This window comes from Pogonomyrmex barbatus, unplaced genomic scaffold (assembly GCF_055798465.1).
Source record: "Pogonomyrmex barbatus isolate J1 unplaced genomic scaffold, ASM5579846v1 scaffold3, whole genome shotgun sequence".
Lineage (NCBI taxonomy): Eukaryota > Metazoa > Arthropoda > Insecta > Hymenoptera > Formicidae > Pogonomyrmex > Pogonomyrmex barbatus.
In genome coordinates, this window is record NW_028297127.1 from 8,998,598 (window position 1) to 9,019,361 (window position 20,764).

The 20,764-nt window shown below is 32.4% G+C and overlaps 1 protein-coding gene and 1 long non-coding RNA gene across 3 annotated transcripts; one reads left to right on the top strand and one right to left on the bottom strand.

Annotated features, from left to right (window-relative positions):
* The first annotated feature begins 14,487 nt into the window (after window positions 1-14,487).
* LOC148935998 (uncharacterized) lies at window positions 14,488-15,177 on the top strand. 2 transcript variants are annotated; one of them, XR_016139827.1, is made up of 2 exons: window positions 14,488-14,711; window positions 14,948-15,177. It is a non-coding gene; the product is annotated as an uncharacterized LOC148935998 (long non-coding RNA). The 2 variants fall into 2 exon arrangements; XR_016139828.1 differs by having other exon boundaries at window positions 14,975-15,177.
* A 3,918-nt stretch (window positions 15,178-19,095) lies between these two features.
* On the bottom strand, window positions 19,096-20,709 carry LOC105426425 (ATP synthase subunit d, mitochondrial). Its single transcript, XM_011637648.3, has 3 exons — window positions 20,496-20,709; window positions 19,574-19,742; window positions 19,096-19,474 (listed from the first exon to the last, which is right to left on the bottom strand). Exons 1-3 carry the CDS (start codon window positions 20,609-20,611, stop codon window positions 19,250-19,252), a joined length of 510 nt encoding a protein of 169 aa, XP_011635950.2. The 5' UTR covers window positions 20,612-20,709; the 3' UTR covers window positions 19,096-19,249.
* Window positions 20,710-20,764: the final 55 nt, after the last annotated feature.

The window sequence follows — 20,764 nt, forward strand, 5'->3', positions numbered from 1 at the left end:
GGTAGACGTAATCAAATCTTACATGTCAATAAATTGAAACGCATATTTCTCTTTGCAGGATAATAAGGATGGTTAATTCGGAAACAAACCTCTTCGTTAATCAATTGCTAGAGAAATTAGCAGGGATTTATTTCGAAAATTTAGGAGAACTACATATTTTTAGAGACCATTGGAAATTTGTAAATTATGTAAACCTTGCGCCGTTAGAAGAAAAAGAAGAAATATTAAAATTTTATACTAATAAGATAGATCTTTTGTGTTACATTACATATAACTTCGGGCGTGGTACAACATGCTCGGGAGCGCAAGAATTACAGCGCTTAAAACGTAAGATAGCAAGTTTAAAAATTGATAGAGAAACCATTAACGATTTAATAGGACGAGCCGATGACGTAAACGAATTCAAGCGCAGATCCAAACGAGGAGTTTTTGATTTTGTTGGTCAAATAGCGAAAATTCTTTTTGGTACATTAGATTCATCCGATGCAGATTATTATAATGAACAAATAGATCTCGTATATAATAATAACTCACGACAACTAACAAATCTATATAAAAAACAAATAAGTATTATTCAGTCTACTATTGGTAATTTTTCAAATGCTTTTACAGCAAGCAAACAAAAATTTAAAGAAGTAGATTTTAACTTAAATATTCTTAATAAAGAAATTTTAAAGAACACGAAAACGTTATCTGATGTACAGATAAATACCAAAATTAATTCATATCTTATGGAGTGTTCGGAAATGATGCTTGAATACGAATTAGGAGTATTAACAGACGCCATATTACTAGCACGTCGAGGCTTGATTCATCCAAAAATACTCACACCAAAAGAATTGTTCAATAATTTAAAAGCGACCCGATATGCGTTAGATGATAAGCGATTGCCTGTAGCCTTGGAACCTAACGAATTTACTAATCTAATAGATGTTAGCGATGTAAACGTTTTTTATAAAAATTTTATAAAAATCATCGATTAATTTATGTAATAGAAATGCCGTTAATCGAACAAAAAGATTTCATTTTATATCACACAATCCCACTACCAATCAAGCAGGGCGAAAGGAGTATTTATGCGTTCATAAATCCAATTTATACTTACCTAGGTATTAGATCCGATAAACAACTGTATACTCATCTAACGGAGCATGATGTATCTAAATGTAAGAAAATTAATAACGTGATGATTTGCAAACAAACGGATTTATTATATCAAATTTCGGCGATTCATAACTGTGAATCTGAATTATTAAGATCAGCTAGATTAGAAAGCATACTAAAAGAATGCGATATCCGAGTAATGAGAATTCACAACACAGTTTGGTATCAATTAAAAACTACAAACTCATAGCTATACACTGCTCCTCGTAATGAAACTCTTCATATTTTGTGCGAAGATAACAAACCACGACAAACCCAATTATTCTCTACCGGACTTATTAAATTATCGGCGAATTGCGATGTCATTTCAGATAATGCTCTGTTACGGAGTCGAAAAACGGGAATTATTAATACCATTGAAAAAGACTTCATACCTAATGTTAAACTTAATACGAGCAAATTATGCGAAGACCTTAAGAAACATAATGTAAACATTTCAGATCTCCCTTTATTAAATATTGGTAAAACTCCTAATTTAGACGTCCATTTATTAAAGACAGCGAGCACTGCTTTAGACGAAATTTATAGAGAAGCGGAGGAATTAGGTAAACATCATCGAACAGAAACGTTTTATCGAAAGGTAACTAGTTGGTTTTATTATATATTATATACCATTGTCGGTCTAGTTATTTTGTATATAATAGGGAAATATTCATTAATAAGCAAAATCATTCACATTATTAAAGTCTGTTGCGTATCAAAAGAAGGTTGTACTCAATATTTCTACAAATGTTTCAATAATAATGTTAACACCCGCCATCCGCAAGATAATAATCGACAAGTAGTTACATTTACTGCGATTCCTACTGAATATAATGAACCCTCCCAAGATAATTTAATTTTTAAACCCAAAAGAAATACAGAGACACGCCGATCTCGTTCTCGAAATGATCGACTTTCAAATCTAACTTAACGCTAATTGTAAGTCACGTATATATATATAAGTAATATCTGCGTATAATTATACTAAACTATTAAGTAATTAACTTAGTGTGTGTGTCGATATGTTATAATTGTAATTTTAAACCACCATATTGTCACGTTCAGATTATTATTATTAAGCTACGCAAATTGATTATAATTATATCTACGAAACCCGAATGTATTTTGCGGTATATCAAGAAGGATCTTCAATTTAAGGGGGGAAGTGTTACGTGCCGAAACTCGGGATTTGAAAACTATTATTTTTTTGTTACCCTTTGTCGAACAAATTTTAAGTATCGCGTTATTTAAGTCAAGGACATTAATTCAGGACATCCCTTCCTTTTTTCCTCTTCCGACACACTTTCACTTTAATCCTGTCCAAACAACTCATAACACATCATCACGTTTTCCAAAATTCTCACGTAGTTTTCCCCTTTTAGAAAACCGTCCCAACCGTTATATTCTTGCATCAAAACGCGTCGCGTTATTGGTTATTACGTCAGCAAAATACCGCCTACCTCGTCTTGGACGAAGATCCTTCCTGAACACGAAAATAGTTCTCGTCAAAAACTCGAAGGAAAAACATTGCAATCTCGTCAAGTGTATCGTGTGCGAGAAATAAAATTCAACCTTACAACAATCCTATGAATTCTCTGAATTCTTAATTCCTCTACACATTACGTCGCGACTCGCACGTAACACACAGCAAAAGTAAGTCCATCCTTATCGTTCTTTTCCGCAGTTGACTGGCTGTTTGGTTCGCGATTTTGACTTAATTGTTTCTTTAAATCACTTCAACATTCCAAATTGGCAAGCCGCCGATTGACTCGGTGAAGCTGCCCAACTACGATTCCTCAATTCTTTCACCTCTCTCAACTCACTCACTCTCTCTCTCTCTCTCACCAACTCTTAAATTTATCATAGTGAACCAAACGAAAGCCATCCCGAACAAGCAAACGAAGCGGGCATTGCGACACCGTCGGGAGAAACTAAACAAACGGATTCGTCGCGAAACCGAATATGCCGAGGAACTCGCGGAGCTAATCGAGATAGAACTGAGACTCGCTAACATCTCTTTGCAAGAATACGCCACTGCCCTCCGCTCCGCGGCTGAATTTGAACAGCGATGTACTCCAGAGAACTTCGATGTGGAGAAATTCTATCATCTCGTCCGCCAATTCCTTCGCTCTCCCACTCATCCATCACCGGGAACCTTTTACATAAAGAGAAAATTTAAGCCCGACAACCAGTTTTGAGAGCAAATTTCAAAACATCAACTCCACGATACTATCCCCATGTACATTTTCCGCGATCCTCTTCCCTATCTCGTCCCCACGAAAGCTTTCCGCAACTCTCATTCTCCGCCACACCTTCAACCCGATCCCATCGACATGCTCGCAATAAGCAACTTTTTGCCCCAATTAGAGCAATTGGAAATTTAGAGACCGGATTTTTAATTATATAAGTTTTGTAAACAAAAGTTTAAGCCGGATTTTCAATTATATAAATTTTTTGTAAATAAAAGGTTGTACCGGATTTTCAATATACAAAGTTTTGTGTATGAACTTTTTGTAAACAATAATTATCCATATTCAAATGTAGAGAGCGGATTTTCAATTATATAAAGTTTTGTATATGAACCTTTTGCAAACAATAATTTTCCATATTCAAATGTAAAGAGCGGATGTTCAATTATATAAAGTTTGTGTATGAAAATTTGTAAATAATAATTATCCAAATGTAATAATTATTCAAATGTAGAGAGCGGATTTTCAATTATACAAAGTTTTGTGTAAGAAAGTTTGTAAACAATAATTTTCCATATTCAATTACACTCTAACATTTGTGTTACTTCGAGTGAGTTAAGATGTTGTATTTCCTTTTTTTTTTATTATTAAATCGTAGTTAACCCGAATTGCGTTTTTATTTATTTACATAAAGAAAAATCTTGACCCCAAACCATTCACGGCTCCCTGAAGATCGCACGAGGTCCATCCCTAGTTAAAGAGATTCGGTTCTCTGACCTAAAACGGATCACCGACCGCGCTAGCGCAGGTAAGGGTTATAGCGTCACCGACGTTGACTCGTTGCTCCTGTGCTCTTAGGGTGCGTTCGACTCGCGGATTGACCCCGCGACGTCGATCTGGGAGAACAACAACAGTGCGTCCACCCGAGTTCCCCTCTCCTGACCAACCTCTCCTCTCGAACCTCGGACGTAACAGTCTTATTAGTACATTATTGTATACCTATGAATAGATTTGGGTGTACCAGCGATCGTAGAACTAGCACCATCCTTTGTTGTCAAAAATAAGCTGCTAGTTGATATTCTGTTAGCATCGTTCTGTTTAATTTCTATTTGATCTTGTTATCTTCTACTGATTGTAATTGGTGCAAATTCTTCAATATAATACCAAGCCACGGTACATAAATTGATGCTATTCTACTCAGTTGACTCTCAAATAATTAAAATTTAAAACACTAAACACTTAGATAGATTATAGTCGTACAAATTATGAAAAGAAAAAATCTCCAATATTTTTTTCAATAATACATTTTCTTAGAAATTGTACTATAAATGAATATAGTAATTACGAACAAGACGGAAATTGCACTTTATTCTGATACTTATCATCTACTCGTGTTTTGCCATTAAAGCACCAATGGCAGTCTTACAAATTTGCACGATCTCAATGAGGGAGAAACCTAACTTCTTGCATCAGAAGACCAGCCAGGAAATGGTGTTTACAAAATGCTTCCGTGAGACAATATTCATTCGTTAAATCTGTTGTCAAATAAACATTTCATATTATATCTATTTCTTATCTTATACCCTAATAGCACATGATATCATTCGAATATTCTACACTCGTACTGAAAGTACGAGTACTGTGGTCACGTACTATTGTCTAATATACTAGAGAAGTCATATGACATCTTGATATATCATTTCTTAGTATATATTCTTAAGTTCATCTTCAGAATATATCGAATATACCCTATCAACACATGATCTCATATGAATATTCTGTATTTATACTGAATATACTCTGATCATATCAAAGATACTAAAATTATAAAATCTGTGTAGAATATCATTTGTCGTATCCCAAGTAGCAAGATGACATCATTATGATGATGATTTAAGATTATTTTTCGTCATTCGACGTCAGAGTACTAAATAATGACGTAAAATAAACGTAACATTCGTGACAAAATATTACCGTTATAAATATATCGTCATTTAATCGTCATTTTTAAAGAATAAAGAATGAAATAACATTATTAATTATTATCTTTCTTAATTAACTGTATAAATAAGAAAAATATTTCTATATATTTAATAAAATTATTGACAAATTCGTAAACAAATAAACAAAATATATTCAACAATTTATAAACAATTGTCACAATAAAAATAATTCTTAAACACAATATAGGTTCACGCATCTATATACTCAGACAGCACACATGTTTAAAAGATGTCTAAAAGACGTCTTATAACAGACGTCTAATAACATGACGTCTTTAAGACTTTACCAAAAGAAGTCATAAATACGTTTTTTGGATATGTCTTAAAGATGTCTTGAGAAAAACATCTTAAAGATGTCTTTTTAAAGACGTTTTTAAGACTGTATCAGAAAGACATCTTTCGTTATCAGAAAGATATCTTTTCTAAGACATATGTTCCATAACCTCAATCTGTCATCAATATAACCTCTAAAAGTTCTAAATAACAGTTCCAAATATAGTTATTTACATTATCAACTGTGACATTTATCGAGAAGCGACTACACATTTATTGATTGGAATAAATGACATGACCAATTTCAATATAATGTAAAACCTATAAAAATATTGGCAGTCAGTTTATATAGTACTCCAATATTTTATATTACTATAATATACAAAAACGCAATTAAGATGAAACTATTCGGAAACGTATTAACAAGAGGAAAAATACGAGACAGAAGCTGGAATTATTTGATAAGTCGGTATATCAATGATTTAATATCTACACAACATTTCTAATGATAAAATTGATTTCTGATTATAATAAATAAATAATAATAAATAAAGCAAAGTTGTGTAACTATTATATCAACGATGTACTAATTTATTTAGTAATTCCAAATTCTGCACCGTATTCTTCTTCTTGTCAATACTTTCCGTATAAATAATTTTTATGCCTTTATAGAATGTCCAAAAAATTCCAAATAAGATGTCTGAAAGATGTCTAAAAATGTCATTTATTGAAAAATAAGACGTCTTTAAGACATCCCAAAGATGTCATAACTCTGGTCATAAGACATCTTAAAGACATCCTAAAGATCTCATCTTTTTTCTAATTTAATGAGACGTCTCATAATATTTAAGACGTCTTTTATACGTCTTTTAGACGTCTTTAAGATGTCATAATGTTCTATGTAATTAAATTATCCACAAGAATTACATATGCAATATCGAAATTTTAAAATTAAGACTATTTATATGACAATATAGTAACATTCATTATCCGGATCTATCATATTTTATGTCAAAATTCCGTGTTCACTTATATCATCATTTCAGTTTCATCCCATTATAGAAGTTAAGCAACATCGAGCAGGATCCCAAGTTGGATGGGTGGTCGTTTTAGAAACATGCGATGGTGTACCCAGATAAAAGATGTTTCATCACTTTCTCTTTTTTTATTTTTTTCACTTATTTTCCGTAAGAGATGTCACGTATATTATAGATTTTCACGATCTATGCTGTCTATGGCTGTCTGGGATATCCTTATGCATGCCCTACATGATATACTGTTTTTAAACCATTTTCAGCCTATGCCCATACTGTGGGATATTCTCTAATACATACTAGGGATTAGATTAGCGATAGTAAATGAGCGGTAGTAACGAACTAACAAGAGGAAAGCGCGGACTTGGGAACATCGATTTTGAAAAGACTTATATATGTTAAAGTACTCTACTAGAAAAGTACTTTAGTAAAAGGATAAAACGCAATATTCATTTGTTTTCAAGAAAAATCGGTTTAAAGTTTATAGCGTTTCTTATATACCGGCCGCGTTAAGCTCATTGTCGCTCATTCTCGAGATCGGGTAGCTCGGGAACTCGGCCCTGTACTACCGGGCCGGTATCTGTCGACCCGGGTTCGATTCCTGCCTATTATAATTTTTTTTTTATTCAAAAAATATTTATTTATTATGTTAATATAATATGTATTATATTATTATATAAAATAAAATTAATTTAATTAAGAATTGTTTATATTAAAAACTTTTTATTTCTTTTTTTTATTTCTAACTTCAATTAATAATTTACTTGAACCTAATTTTTATTCAATTAACAATCTTATACTTGAATTGAGCAAAGATTTTAAAAAGTGATTTTTTGAAGTGTATTTGCGAAATTTATTGTGATAAAAAATGGAAAAAATGAAAAAAATGCCATTTGAAAACTTAATTAAAATTATTATTAAAAAGTTATTAATTATAAAATATACTATTAAAATGTATTAAATATATTATATTAAACTAAGCTACTGTTAAAAGTAGCATTTTATTAGTTTTATATCGGATAGAACATGTAAAATAATAAAATTGTTAATTGAATAAAAATTAAGTTCAAGTAAATTATTAATTGAAGTTAAAAGTAAAAATTTTTAATATAAACAATTGTTAATTAAATTAATTTTATCTTATATAATAATATAATACATATTTGACATAATAATATAATAAATAAATATTTTCTAGAAAAAAAAGCATAATAAGCAAGAATCGAACCCGGATCGACAGATTGTTAGTACAATGTCGAGCGCCCGAACTACCCGATCTCGATGATACCCGATGGCAATGAGCTTAACGCGGCTGGTATATAAGGAACGCTATAAGCTTTAAACCTGTTTTTCTCGAAAACTGAACATTGCATCCTATCCTTTTACTCAAGTACTTTTTAATAGAGTACTTTAATATATATAAGTCTTTTCAAAATCGGTGTTTCCAAGTCCTTCCCTTGTAAGTACATTCCACAGTATATCACAGTATTTCGAATGTTCGGAGAATATTTCGAATATACTTGTATGGTATCCCGTGGAACGTTCTCAGAATAGACGAGTGCTATTAGAGTATTTAACATACACTAATTACAAAATGTAATTAAAATAATACATAACGTTATAAATACAAAACAAATGTATACAAAACAAATAGAAAAATGAATATTGCATTTGCAGTGAATAATTCTAATGTGAATTATGTTATAACATAATAGTGTATTTGTCGATTAAAGGTGCAAAAGAAAAAAATAACAAATCATTATTTATGAAGTAACGATAACCATTTCAAGTTACTTATATAAAGATAAACAAGCAGAATAAGAATAAGATGAACAAGGATGAACTTCTAATTTTTACAGTGACAGTATATCGCTAACGTCAATGCAAGTTCTTAGCTGAGTACTCAAGCACTTTAAAAGTATTCCACGACATTTTATAAAGAACTTATAAAAAACATAATTTAAAATATTTAAATCATTTCACATATTTTCATCATATTATGAAAATAATGGATGAAGATGCCAGAAAGAAAAGAAACAAAATATGAGTAAAAATAAAAATAATCAACGGGCAATGAGAAACGCGCGGCAAGAAGTGCGCAATTAATTTTAATATCATATAATATTTTAATATCATATATATCATTAAAAACAAAATATATAAAATAAAAAATGAAAGTATATTGTTACCTTGATGAGTATTATCCAAAATTAAATAGCAAATATTTTTTTATATAGATATAAAAAGAACATGAAATTGTAATATTAATTTGTAGTATTAATATTAATATTGTAATATTAATTGTAATATTAATTTTATGAAAGGATTTATCTTTAAAGAAGACAGAAAAGGACAGAGCAGGCAGCAGAGAAGAAAATCACAATTGTTCTTTTGAATCTGTAAAAGCAGATTGAAAATTAAATAGCAAATATTTTTTACATAGATATAAAAAGAATATGAAATTGTAATATTAATTTATGACGTTCATCCAAGAGTAATAAAAAAAAATAATATTGCTTTATTAATTTTACAATTTTTACAACGTAATCTCAAATTTTGAGACACTAATTTTTGGAGAAATTAACAAATCCGAAAAAGTATTTTTAAAATATATTTTTAGTAACATCTTCTAAATTTATTTTATAGTTTCTATTAATAATATCAAGAAAAAAAGGCGAGAATTACCTTGAATTATATCGCTGGTCACATCAAGTCATGTTTTGCTAATATCGAGCGTTGCGTTGTTACATAACCTAATGTGGACGCCGAATAGAAATCGAATAAACTCAGAAAAAATTATACTAGCGCTTAATGGTGCATTCCACGTAACGCTCGCAATATTGACTTGGCGTCAAATTAAATATCAAATTAGAATTTTTATAATTTAATAATGCATCTGTATAATTAAAAATGAACATAAATTTGACAATATTATTCGACTAAAAGTCTAACATAAAAAGTCGACTTTAATATCCTCGGAAATAATTGACTTTTTAAGTCGACTTATTGTAAGATATGTAAAGTCGACAGAAATCATTACAGAAACAGTCAGCTAAACGTCGACTTTACAAGTCGACTTCAAGTCGATTAAAAAAAGTCGACAATTAGTCAGCAAACAGTCATTTGTGCTGTATGGGGACGTACATGTAGAAAATACGCCTCTCCCCCCCAATCCACAGAATACTCCAGTCTTCAAAAGTTTGTGAAAAATCTTTACATATAATTAAAAGCGTGTATTCACAAATCAGTAATGATTTCTTTCTTTTAGAAACTTTGGCTCAAACGATAAAGAACAAATTAACTTATCTTCTGTGGCTACTTCGATTGAATCTTCAATAAATATAAATAACAATGTATTGTCGCACTTCCACGGCGGTCACTCGCACAACTCGCACTCGCGCGTCACGCGGAAATAAACAGAGGCTGTTTACAAAACAACGAACTTTAATAAGCACAATTAAATATACAGGTTGTGATACAATCTCGCGCTCGTAATTCGCTCGCGCGTTTTCTTTCCCCTCACAATTCTCTCCGACGAATCTCTCTAATCATCAATCGATAAACATAAATAACGGTGCGTTAGCAAGGTACGATCTTTTTAATATTACTCGGGGGTCAAAAGCGAGCGGACCATCGTTCGGCTACAACAATATATTTAAGACAGTGTGCATTTAAAGCTTAGATTCGAATCTAGAAACAATGGAGAAGTAGTGTCACAAACTATATCATCTTCACAGTTATCACGTTTTAAAAACCCTTTGTTCCTATCTTCAGTATTTGATGAGCATTCAGAGTTTTTATAATTGAAAAATAAGCTCCCAGAGTTTGGCGGAGCTTGTATTTCCACATGCTTCCTTCGTCAAATGACTCAATGCAATGAGGGAAATTCCAGTTTTTCCAGACAACCAGCGCAAATATCTTTCCATTCTTCTTCTGTTGGTAAACAGAGATAAATCGGCTGCGATACTTGCACTATTATTGGGTAAGTCTGTAACAGTGCACTTTTTCCGACGTCCTAGATCAACTCGTCGGTGCCAGGATTTGGGAGAAGGGGGAGATCCGAGCTTACGAACAACACAGTAATTTAACCAAAATATAAGATTTATTGAGAGACTAATCACGTACAGAGGATAAGTGTGTGTGTGTGTGTGTGTGTGTGTGTGTGTGTGCGCGCGCGCGCGCGCACGTGTGGGTGTATGCGAGTGTGTATTCAGGCGCAGTATAATGTTCCGCACGATAGTATTTACAACGATAGGCAGAAATACAAAGCTCACGAAGCGGAGTAGCGATATCTACAGAGATTGCAGAAGGAATAGCAATAGTGGGGGATACAGAGCTCGCAGGAACGGAGTGACAGTATTTTACAGAAACAGAGTAGCGGTAGCGATAGATACGGAGTTAATAGAAGCGGAGTAGCGGTATCTACAAAGATCGCAGAAACGGAGTAGCGGTAGCGAGAGACTTACAAGATAACTATGTACATGGCGCAAGAGAGAGAACACAGGAGACTTACAAGCTAACTATGTACAATATGTACAAACCCAAGCGAAGGCAGTCACGCGCGCGCGTGCGAGCACGCTACCGACATCAGGAGTCCCTGGCTTCGGAGAGATAGCACCTTTCTCCGCGATAGCGTCAGGAAGTCGGGAAGACCAACGCCGGTAACACTCTGGCTTCGAAGAGGTAACACCCTTCTCCGTGGTCTAAGTAAAAAGTCAGGAAGACCAACGCCGGTAACATCTTTTCCTGTGGTCTAGGCAGCAAGTCAGGAAGGCAAGGAAATCTCGATCGAGGCTCGGGAACACCTCCAGTGTCTCGCTCGAGACGGGAACTGGTGCCGACTCGTCCGGCGAGCCGGCTTATATATTGCTCCGGCTGCCCCTATCTTTTTGATTTTTCTCCGTGGGGGGAGTTCCCCACGGTGAGGATTACACGGGTAGTGGCGCTCAAAGAGCACCGGGCTGATGGTCGGCCCTATAACTAGTGACGGCATGCGTGCCGTTACAAATCTCATGAATAATTTTCCGAACAGTAGACTCCCACATCTGAAAGCCAGCACGATGGATAATATTTGATCACCAGTTGCTATCTGTGAAAAATAATCTTTATGGATAGAAACAAATACTACTATAAAAGAATATTTGTTAAAATAATACCGTTTTACACATATTTCGTTCCTTAATGTAATAATACATAAAACAAGTAAATACTTTAGAGCAGCGCTCGGAATTAGTTGCACATTTCGGGCCGATTTCGAAAACGACGCCTACAGTTCCTTCACCACTGAGTCTCAACGCCGAACGATTGTGCCTCAGGAGCCGTATGGGAAACATGCCATTCGTACGTCTTTTGTCCCAAACTGCCCTAAATTGTCATTTAGATATTTGTTTGCTAAATTACTTTTATTTTTATAAATAAATAAAACGTTGGTGGTCAATCAAGACAGTGGTCAATCGGGACTGTAGTCAATCGGGACAGTGGTCAATCGGGACGGTGGTCAAATGGGATTATGACCAAACGGGATTGTGGTCAATCGGGACGATGGTCAATTGCAACATGGTCAATATCGTGGCCAATCAATTGGGACGGTGGTCAAACGGCTCCTCGTAATTAATCACGTAAGTATTCATTAAATTCAGTATTTTTTTATTGTCATATGCAATTGCGCAGTAATTAAAATAATAGAATGCTCAGTTCACACATATTATTTACATTTATTTTTATTTCCATATTATTTACATTTATTTTTATTTCCAGATTGAAAGATATTTATTAGACTCGGAAAAATAAACGGAGACCGATTAGATTTGGAACTCGGGATCCCTCGCTTATTACCAAGACACTTAATCTGCACGAGCGCGATAGTTCCTCTCTGTTAGCTGATTATATTCTAAATCTCTTTCATGACCACTTACGGTTGTATATTTCTTACAAGATAATGTTACAAAATGTTACAAAATCAGATAATTTTTTTATTGAATTGTTACGTAAAGGATGAAAACAATATTTATTTTGTTAACTTTTATCATATTTTAAACAATATAGTACATAAAGTCGTCAAAAATTAGGTACCCGGCCACGCCGGCTTGAAGAACGCGCGCCGGCCCTGATCACTATGTACATACGCGTGTCATTCATCACTTTTAATCTGATTCACTGTAAAAACTATTCGTCGCACGCAATTTTGCTAAAGGAAAAAGTTGTTTCTTTTAGCATAGAGAATCACGTAATGTACTCCAAATGCGGGAGTTTTGGGACACCCTGTATCCCTGTATATATATATATATATATATATATATATATATACGGCTACTGATTCTCTATGCTAAAAGAAACAACTTTTTCTTTTAGCAAAATTGCGTATATATATATATGTGTGTGTATCATGTATGTTTCATTATGTATTATATATATAACGAATCACCTCCTCCTTCGTAAACAAATTGTAAATCGGCGTTAATTACATCTGTAATTAAAGTCCTCAACCGAGGGATACCGACACGGTGATCTCTCCCCTGCGATCCCACTATCGGGTAATTCACGTCGACCACCAGACGCCGACCAACAGACGTCGACCAACACAAAAAAATCCAAACAGCACGGATTCGTAAATAGCACGTGAAAACACGATAGACCGCGCGCTGGGCCCCGCCGCTGGCCTCGCTACCGCGCCACTAAACATCTTCACGGAATCGCCGAGCGCATTCGACGAACTTCGCGGATCTTCCGGCGAGATCATCCCCGGAGTCGATCCCAGAATCCGAGCGCGGATTCCGAGCGCGAGCCGACGTATACCCGATTACAGCTCGGATATATTAACCGGCTCTGGCGGATGATCTTCGCCTTTTACCGGTGAGACAGCAACCCATTCCAGTGCGAGTCTTGATATTTCTCTCCTGATCCGAAAAGCGATTCTAGAGCACTTCTGGTGAAAGTCGCTCCTACCTCCAGAGCACACAAGCCTTTCACAAGCTAAAGAGCTTCTTAGCTTGGGCTTCGAAAAGCAAGCCCTTGCATGCAAAATCCACCACTATCGGTTTGGAACAGGGAACTTCCGAGTCACAGTAAAATCTAAATCCGAATTCCAGACCAAGATCCGCCCAGAAACTAACGACTGACAGACGAACAGCTGATTCGGCCACGCGAATAAACACCGCGCGTTCCGACACGCCACGTATCCTCGCGTCCCGTGCACCTATCTTCGTGGCACGCCGAATTGAAAGAAGCCATTCTCGGAATATACTCGCGTTTACGTAGAATTCACGGGCACTTGCTAGGAAAACCGATTCTAGAAATCAGAACGTTGTAAATATTGTATATAACCGAAAACCGAACCAATTAGTAGTCTGAATTAAAATCTGTAAATTGTGCATAGTAAATATAGTAAATTTAGAATAAATAAGCGTATATAATCAAATCCACGCGTTCGTTATTTTATTAACATTCGTCCTCTCACCCGGACAAACCCGACTGCAGCTATCCCGCGGACCGCGAGAGCGAGGAGGAACCGTTTTATATATATGTTTTATATATATGTTTTATATATATATATATATATATATATATATATATATATATATATATATGTTTATACAGGATGTCCCGTAGCACTATCTTCATCGCTCGTGAGAAAGTAGACGGAAAAGAGATAAATCAAAATGTCTTATATCAATTTGCGATATTCGTAATAATTTTTGAGTTATTAAATATTAAAATTGCACAAATAAGAGCGCGCGGAAAGAAAACGCTCGCCCGCCTGACCTGTAGATCGAATGCGAAGAGTGTGCGGCAGCTATCCCCTCGCCGCGTGCGCTCCGCCCATCGCCGAGCGCCGGGCGAGGCCATAACCATTGTTGTCACGCTGAGTCGTCCTACGGGTCAGGTAGACGAGCATTTTCTCCCCGCGCGCTCTTATTTGTGCAACTTTAATATTTAATAACTCGAAAATTATTGCGAATATCGAATAAATTGATATAAGATATTTTAATTTATCTCGCTCCCGTCTATCTTCTCATGAGCGATGATGACAGTGCTACGGGACATCCTGCATATTTATTACTATACATGTAATTAAGTTACAATATTTACATTTTATTTCTAAATATCTTAATTAAAAAAATAGTAATTTTCACATTTTTCTCTTTAGAAGTTATAATTAAAAGTTATGATTAAACTAAGTTATGATAACTAAGTTATGATAACTAAGTTATGATTAAAATTTTGTAATAGATCTATAGACACACCTTTAGAATTACAATTATGTATACAATTATGTATAAATACAATTATGTATAAATTACAGAATTTACAATGAACATTTCCTTAATAGCACTCATCTATTCTGAGAATGTTCCACGGGATACATATAAATACATTCGAGATATTCTCTGAACATTCGAAATACGTACTGCGATATACTATGGAATGTACTGAGATCTACCGCTCACTAACCTAATCCCTAGTATGTACTGGAGAATATCCCGCAGTATGGCCATAGGATGAAAATGGTTTAAAAACAGTATATCATGTAGGGCATGCATAAAGGTATATAGAGATAGCTATATAGATCGTGAAAATCTATAATATATAGATATATAATATATATATATCTATAATATACGTGACATATATGTATATCTATAATATACGTATAATATACGTGATACCTCTTACGGAAAATAAGTGAAAAAAATGAAAAAAAATGAAAGAAAATAATAAAACATTTTTTATCTTGTATCATTGGCATGTTTCTAAAACGGTCATCCATCCTTTTTGGGATCCTGCTCGATGCTGCTTAACTTCTATAATGGGATGAAACCTGCAACTGAAATGATGGTATAAGTGAACACGGAAAGTTGACATAAAATATAATAGATCCAGTTAATGAATGTTACTATATTGTCATATAAATGGTCTTAATAATAATGGTCGTAATTTTAAAATTTCGATTGCATATGTAATTCTTAAGTAGATAATTTAATTACATTTAGAGCCGTGACCGTATATTATGTTTAATGAGAATTTTTCTTACGAAAATTGTTTACAAATTGTTGTATATATTTTGTTTACTTTTTTATAAATTTGTTAATAATTGCATTAAATATGGGACATATTTTTCTTATTTATATATTATAGTTAATTAAAAAAGATAGTAATTAATAATATTATTTTATTATTTATTTATTTAAAATGATTTAAAAATTACGACGATTAAATGACGATATATTTATGACGATAATATTTCGCGACAAAGGTTATGTTTATTTTACGTCATTATTTAGTACACTAACGTCAAATGATGAAAAATGACTTCGAATCATAACATTCAGTATAAATACAAAATATTCGTATGATATCATATGCCGTTAAAGTATATTCGCTATATTCTGAAAATAAGCTTAAGAATATATGAGAAATGATATACCATTAGATGTCATATGAATGTTCTCTGGTATATTAGGCAATAGTACGTATGACTATAGTACTTTCAGTTACGAGTGTAGAATATTCGAATGATATTATGTGCTCTTAGGGTTCATCAATTTTTTAAACAATTTAAGAAATAGACTTCGACTGCATGCAATTCCAACACTAAATTTTTCAGTAAATGTAAAATCAAAAGGTAAAAATTATCTTCAGCTTTATTTAATTCTGTGCATTAATGAAATAAATTTTTATAATAATATTTCTATCTAACTATAGTACATATGTAAATCTTTATATTGTAATATATATTATATCTTATATTATATGTAAAATATAAAATATATATAATTTACTGAAATGTTACATTTTCTGAAATGTTTTATTATTTTTATTATTATATTTCATAAATAGTAAAATATAATAAAGAATGAATCACTGAAATATTTGTTATTTTATTATAATATTTATTTAATTTTAAAATATTAATATTTTACTTTTAATATGTCTAATTTTACGATGTTTATTTTTTGAAATTTAAACGCTTTTTCCAAGACTATGGCGACAGGTCACGTATTTCACAAACCTCAAAGTACGTATGCCGACGCTTACTGTCGTAATTGATTAAACTGTGTACTTTACTTTGTAATTGATTCGGCGTGATTCGGCATCAACATCATTTGAAACATCATCGATTTTTAGGTTAAAATATAAGGCTTCACGCACAAGCTTGTGTGTTGGCATTCGTTATATTATGCGCTATACCTTATGTGTTATGCGTCATGCAAAAGTCTGTGCTTCGACCTTTAACGATTAGGACCGCAGCACACACTTCTGTATAAGGCATAATGCATAAAAAGATTAACCAATCAGAATCTTTTATTTGCATTATGTACGGTAGAAATGGAGGATTGGTTCATTTTCTTATGCGTTATGCCTTATGCAAAAGTGTGTGCTGCGGCTCTTAGACGACAATTTCCCAAAAAATGGAGGGGATAATGTTGGTACGAAATCAACGAAATCCTTTAAACGAAATAATTTTAATTTCTATGGATTAGTAGCACTGTTCAAGTAGTAATCTGTTGGTTTGCACATCCTTTTTGACATGCATGTACATAATGCATGTACATAATAAGTATTATATATCAGAATGTAAATATAAAATACATTACAGAATTTTATTAAAATAAAATTAAATACAAAAATAAGTGAGAACATAAAATGAATAAGGTGAAAAACAATGATAAATATATACATTAATGTTATATAATAATAGTATATTATTATATACTGTAATACTATATAATAATGATTATATACTATTATATTATATATAATGTATTATATACTAATAATAGTATATTATTATATAACGTTAATGTATATAATATTTATCATTGTTTTTCATCTTATTCACTTTATGTTTTCACTTATTTGTCTTTATTTAATTTTATTTTAATAAAATACTATAATGTATTTTATATTTACATTCTAATATATAATACTTATTACGTACATGCCCGTGCATATATGTCAAAAAGGATATGCAAACCAACAGATTACTACTTGAACGTGTTACTAATCTATAGAAATTAAAATTATTTCGTTTAGAGGATTTCGTTGGTACCAGCATTATCCCCTCCATTTTTCGGAAAATTGTCGCCTAACCTCTTTAGCCATCGGAGATCACGAAACCACTAGATTTAGTTGTTTCTGATAGCTGAGCATTATTGACCATTATTTCAAGAATTTTTTACATTTTTACGATTTATGGACATATGATTTATTGGACAGATATCTTACTTTCTGGTATTTTTTACAAGTTTTAAGAATACGAAAATATCATGTTTTTAAGGAAAAAATACAAAATAAAGCTGTACGACGCAAGAAATTTTTTACATGTCACTTCTCGCCTCTGACGCCTCTGACACACAACCCATGTCGCACCACGAAAGAATCGAGCCTTAAATATCAAATTTTGAAAATAAGAATTTAAAATAAAAATTAAACGTAAGGGCAGGAGCACACACTTCTGCATAATGCATTACACATAAGAAAATGAACCAATCAGAATCTTTCATTTCCATTATAAGAGAGAGAAATGGAAGATTGTGATTGGTTCATTTTCTTATGCGTTATGCATTATGCAGAAATGTGTGTTCCTGCCCTAATGCATAAATAAATATAAAATATATGGTTAATTTTTATTCCGAGTTTCGCGCAGTGTAATTGCGAGTCCTACTTGCTGTATTTAGAACTGTTTATAAAAAAAATATCGTGTCTTGCTATTATATATAGGATGTTCGGTGACAATCATCGTCTCGTCATACTTCTCGTGGACAAGTAGAGCAGGTTATATTATAAATATAAGAAAATATAAGAAAATATAAGAAAATATAAGAAAATATAAGAAAATTTTATACTATTTTTGCAATATTCACAATAATTAAAACGTTATTAACTTATATAAATTCGTGAATGAGTGTGAGCATTCGTGTAAAGAGGATAGTTCAGTAAAGTTATTGTGCTCCAAATACAGCTTATAACGTCTGATCATTATTACAATGTCTGTTAATATTGGTCATATAGATCTATCTGAAGTCTTTTATCGATAAGGATGCCTCTAAAAACAGCTTATAGACAATCAAGAGATTTATAACTCACTTTTGAAGGAATTTTCAATAAAAGAAAGTTCAGACAAATGTCTAAAGTTTTCAAAGTCTAATGGATTGCGCTAGAGTCACCACCTTCATTCAACCCCTTCTCCCAAATAAATCTCAAATTTGTATCAAGTTAAATTCTCGATAGTTGGTACATCTAAGCCCATAAGCAAAATAAATAATTTGTAAGTAGAATTTTATGTTAATTTTGTTAGATTATTTGTATCTAATTATTTATATCTAATTCCCTCGATTATTGTTTTACTTTAATGACTTTATCAAGCCTTTTAAGGATGTATCTTTATCAAAATACATTTCCATCTTTTTGATAAACGTGCGCAAGCTGTGACACAAAAAGATCTACATCTGAAAGCAAGAAAATTTACTTTGAATATATGATAGTAACAGAAATACAAGAGAATGTTTCTTCTCAACTTGATACGCGCGCGTAGTTCAATCATCAAATATTAGAAGTAAATTATGACTACACTTCACTGTTTCGAACACAACATTACAGATTATTAATGATGCATAGGTCGTCCTTTTTCGTTTTCTGGCTGTACTTCATATGTATGCGGCCAAGCTGTTGGTTTATCAGGATTTATGGCTTGATCCGGATAGGCGTCTCGAAAATCTTCCATTGTCATTTCTGAGAATGGCAGTAAATTCCTTATTCTCTCAATTTCCTTAGTGGCAGTGGCAATGCGTTGGTTCGACTCGACAATAAATTGCCCAATTTTGGAATTCTGTATATAAATAAATATATGTGTATATATACATGTTTAGTTTAAAAATAAAATTAAATGCTAAAAGTATATTTGATATTTGGAATATAAACATATTACCACTTCTTTTTCTTGAGCCTCAACTTCTGAAGTATATTTATCTATAGGATATGGTACTTTGAAAGATTCATATTCCTTCTGAAATTTGTCAACTAATCCAGGCACTGAAATATTTTTCTTGTAGAATGCCCAATCAATTTTTGGAGGTGTTTCTGGATTTGAGTTCATTCTATAAAGTAGAAATATAAAAACATTTCAAATTTTTATTTTCAATAACATATAAAACATGATATATATTATAAACATGAAATATATTTTATAGCATAAATTCAATTATCTACCAGATTATTATACATTAAAAGTTATTATAGATATTGAATATCTAAATGCAATGACAAGATATTTCCTTCATGATGAAATAATTAATGCATATTCTACTAATATACAAAAAACTCATCGTTAACTATGTATAGTCATTTAAAATATTTATATACTTTTATATTTTAATAATTTTGTAGCAGCACTTTTGGTACACACTAGTCTAGTGTAATACAAGAGAGCAAATTTGTTATTGTATGTTTTATATTCCACAGAGTATTACCCTAATAATTCCACACACATCTTACAAAAAGTTAACGTACAATATATTTGAATGATATTCTAACAGATATGAAATCAAGATTATTCTGACAAGAATTACGTGTATATTTTTTACAGAAAAAATTTTATGTTTAATATTTCTTTTATAAAACTAGTATGCAATTATTACAAAAATTAAAATTCCATCGACACAATAAAAGGCGAGATTTTTAATTAATAAATCGCATTATGCACAAATACAACTTTGCTCTAAAAGCAGCATTTGCACATTATGCGATTAATCAATCGTTGAAGTAAAAAACTCGTCTAAAATTAATCGACAATATTATATAATAGCATACATGTATGTGCGTGCGATTAGCGAAAGGATATATTTATTTACCGTCGCAGATGTTGATCAGATTTGGCTTTAAAGGCGGCGAATGCAGTTTTTTCTGTCTCTGGAATTTTTTCGGCTAATGCCGACCAATTAATCACTTTAATTGCTCTGCGTGACATCTTCTCCACACTCTTTTACGTCTCTATTATAAACTGCCGTATTTTCTCGACAGAAGATAACTATAGCTATATATCTATGACTATATAACTATGGCTATATAACTATAGCAAGCGCAGGGGGATACCAAAATAAAAATATATCGATCTCGCACA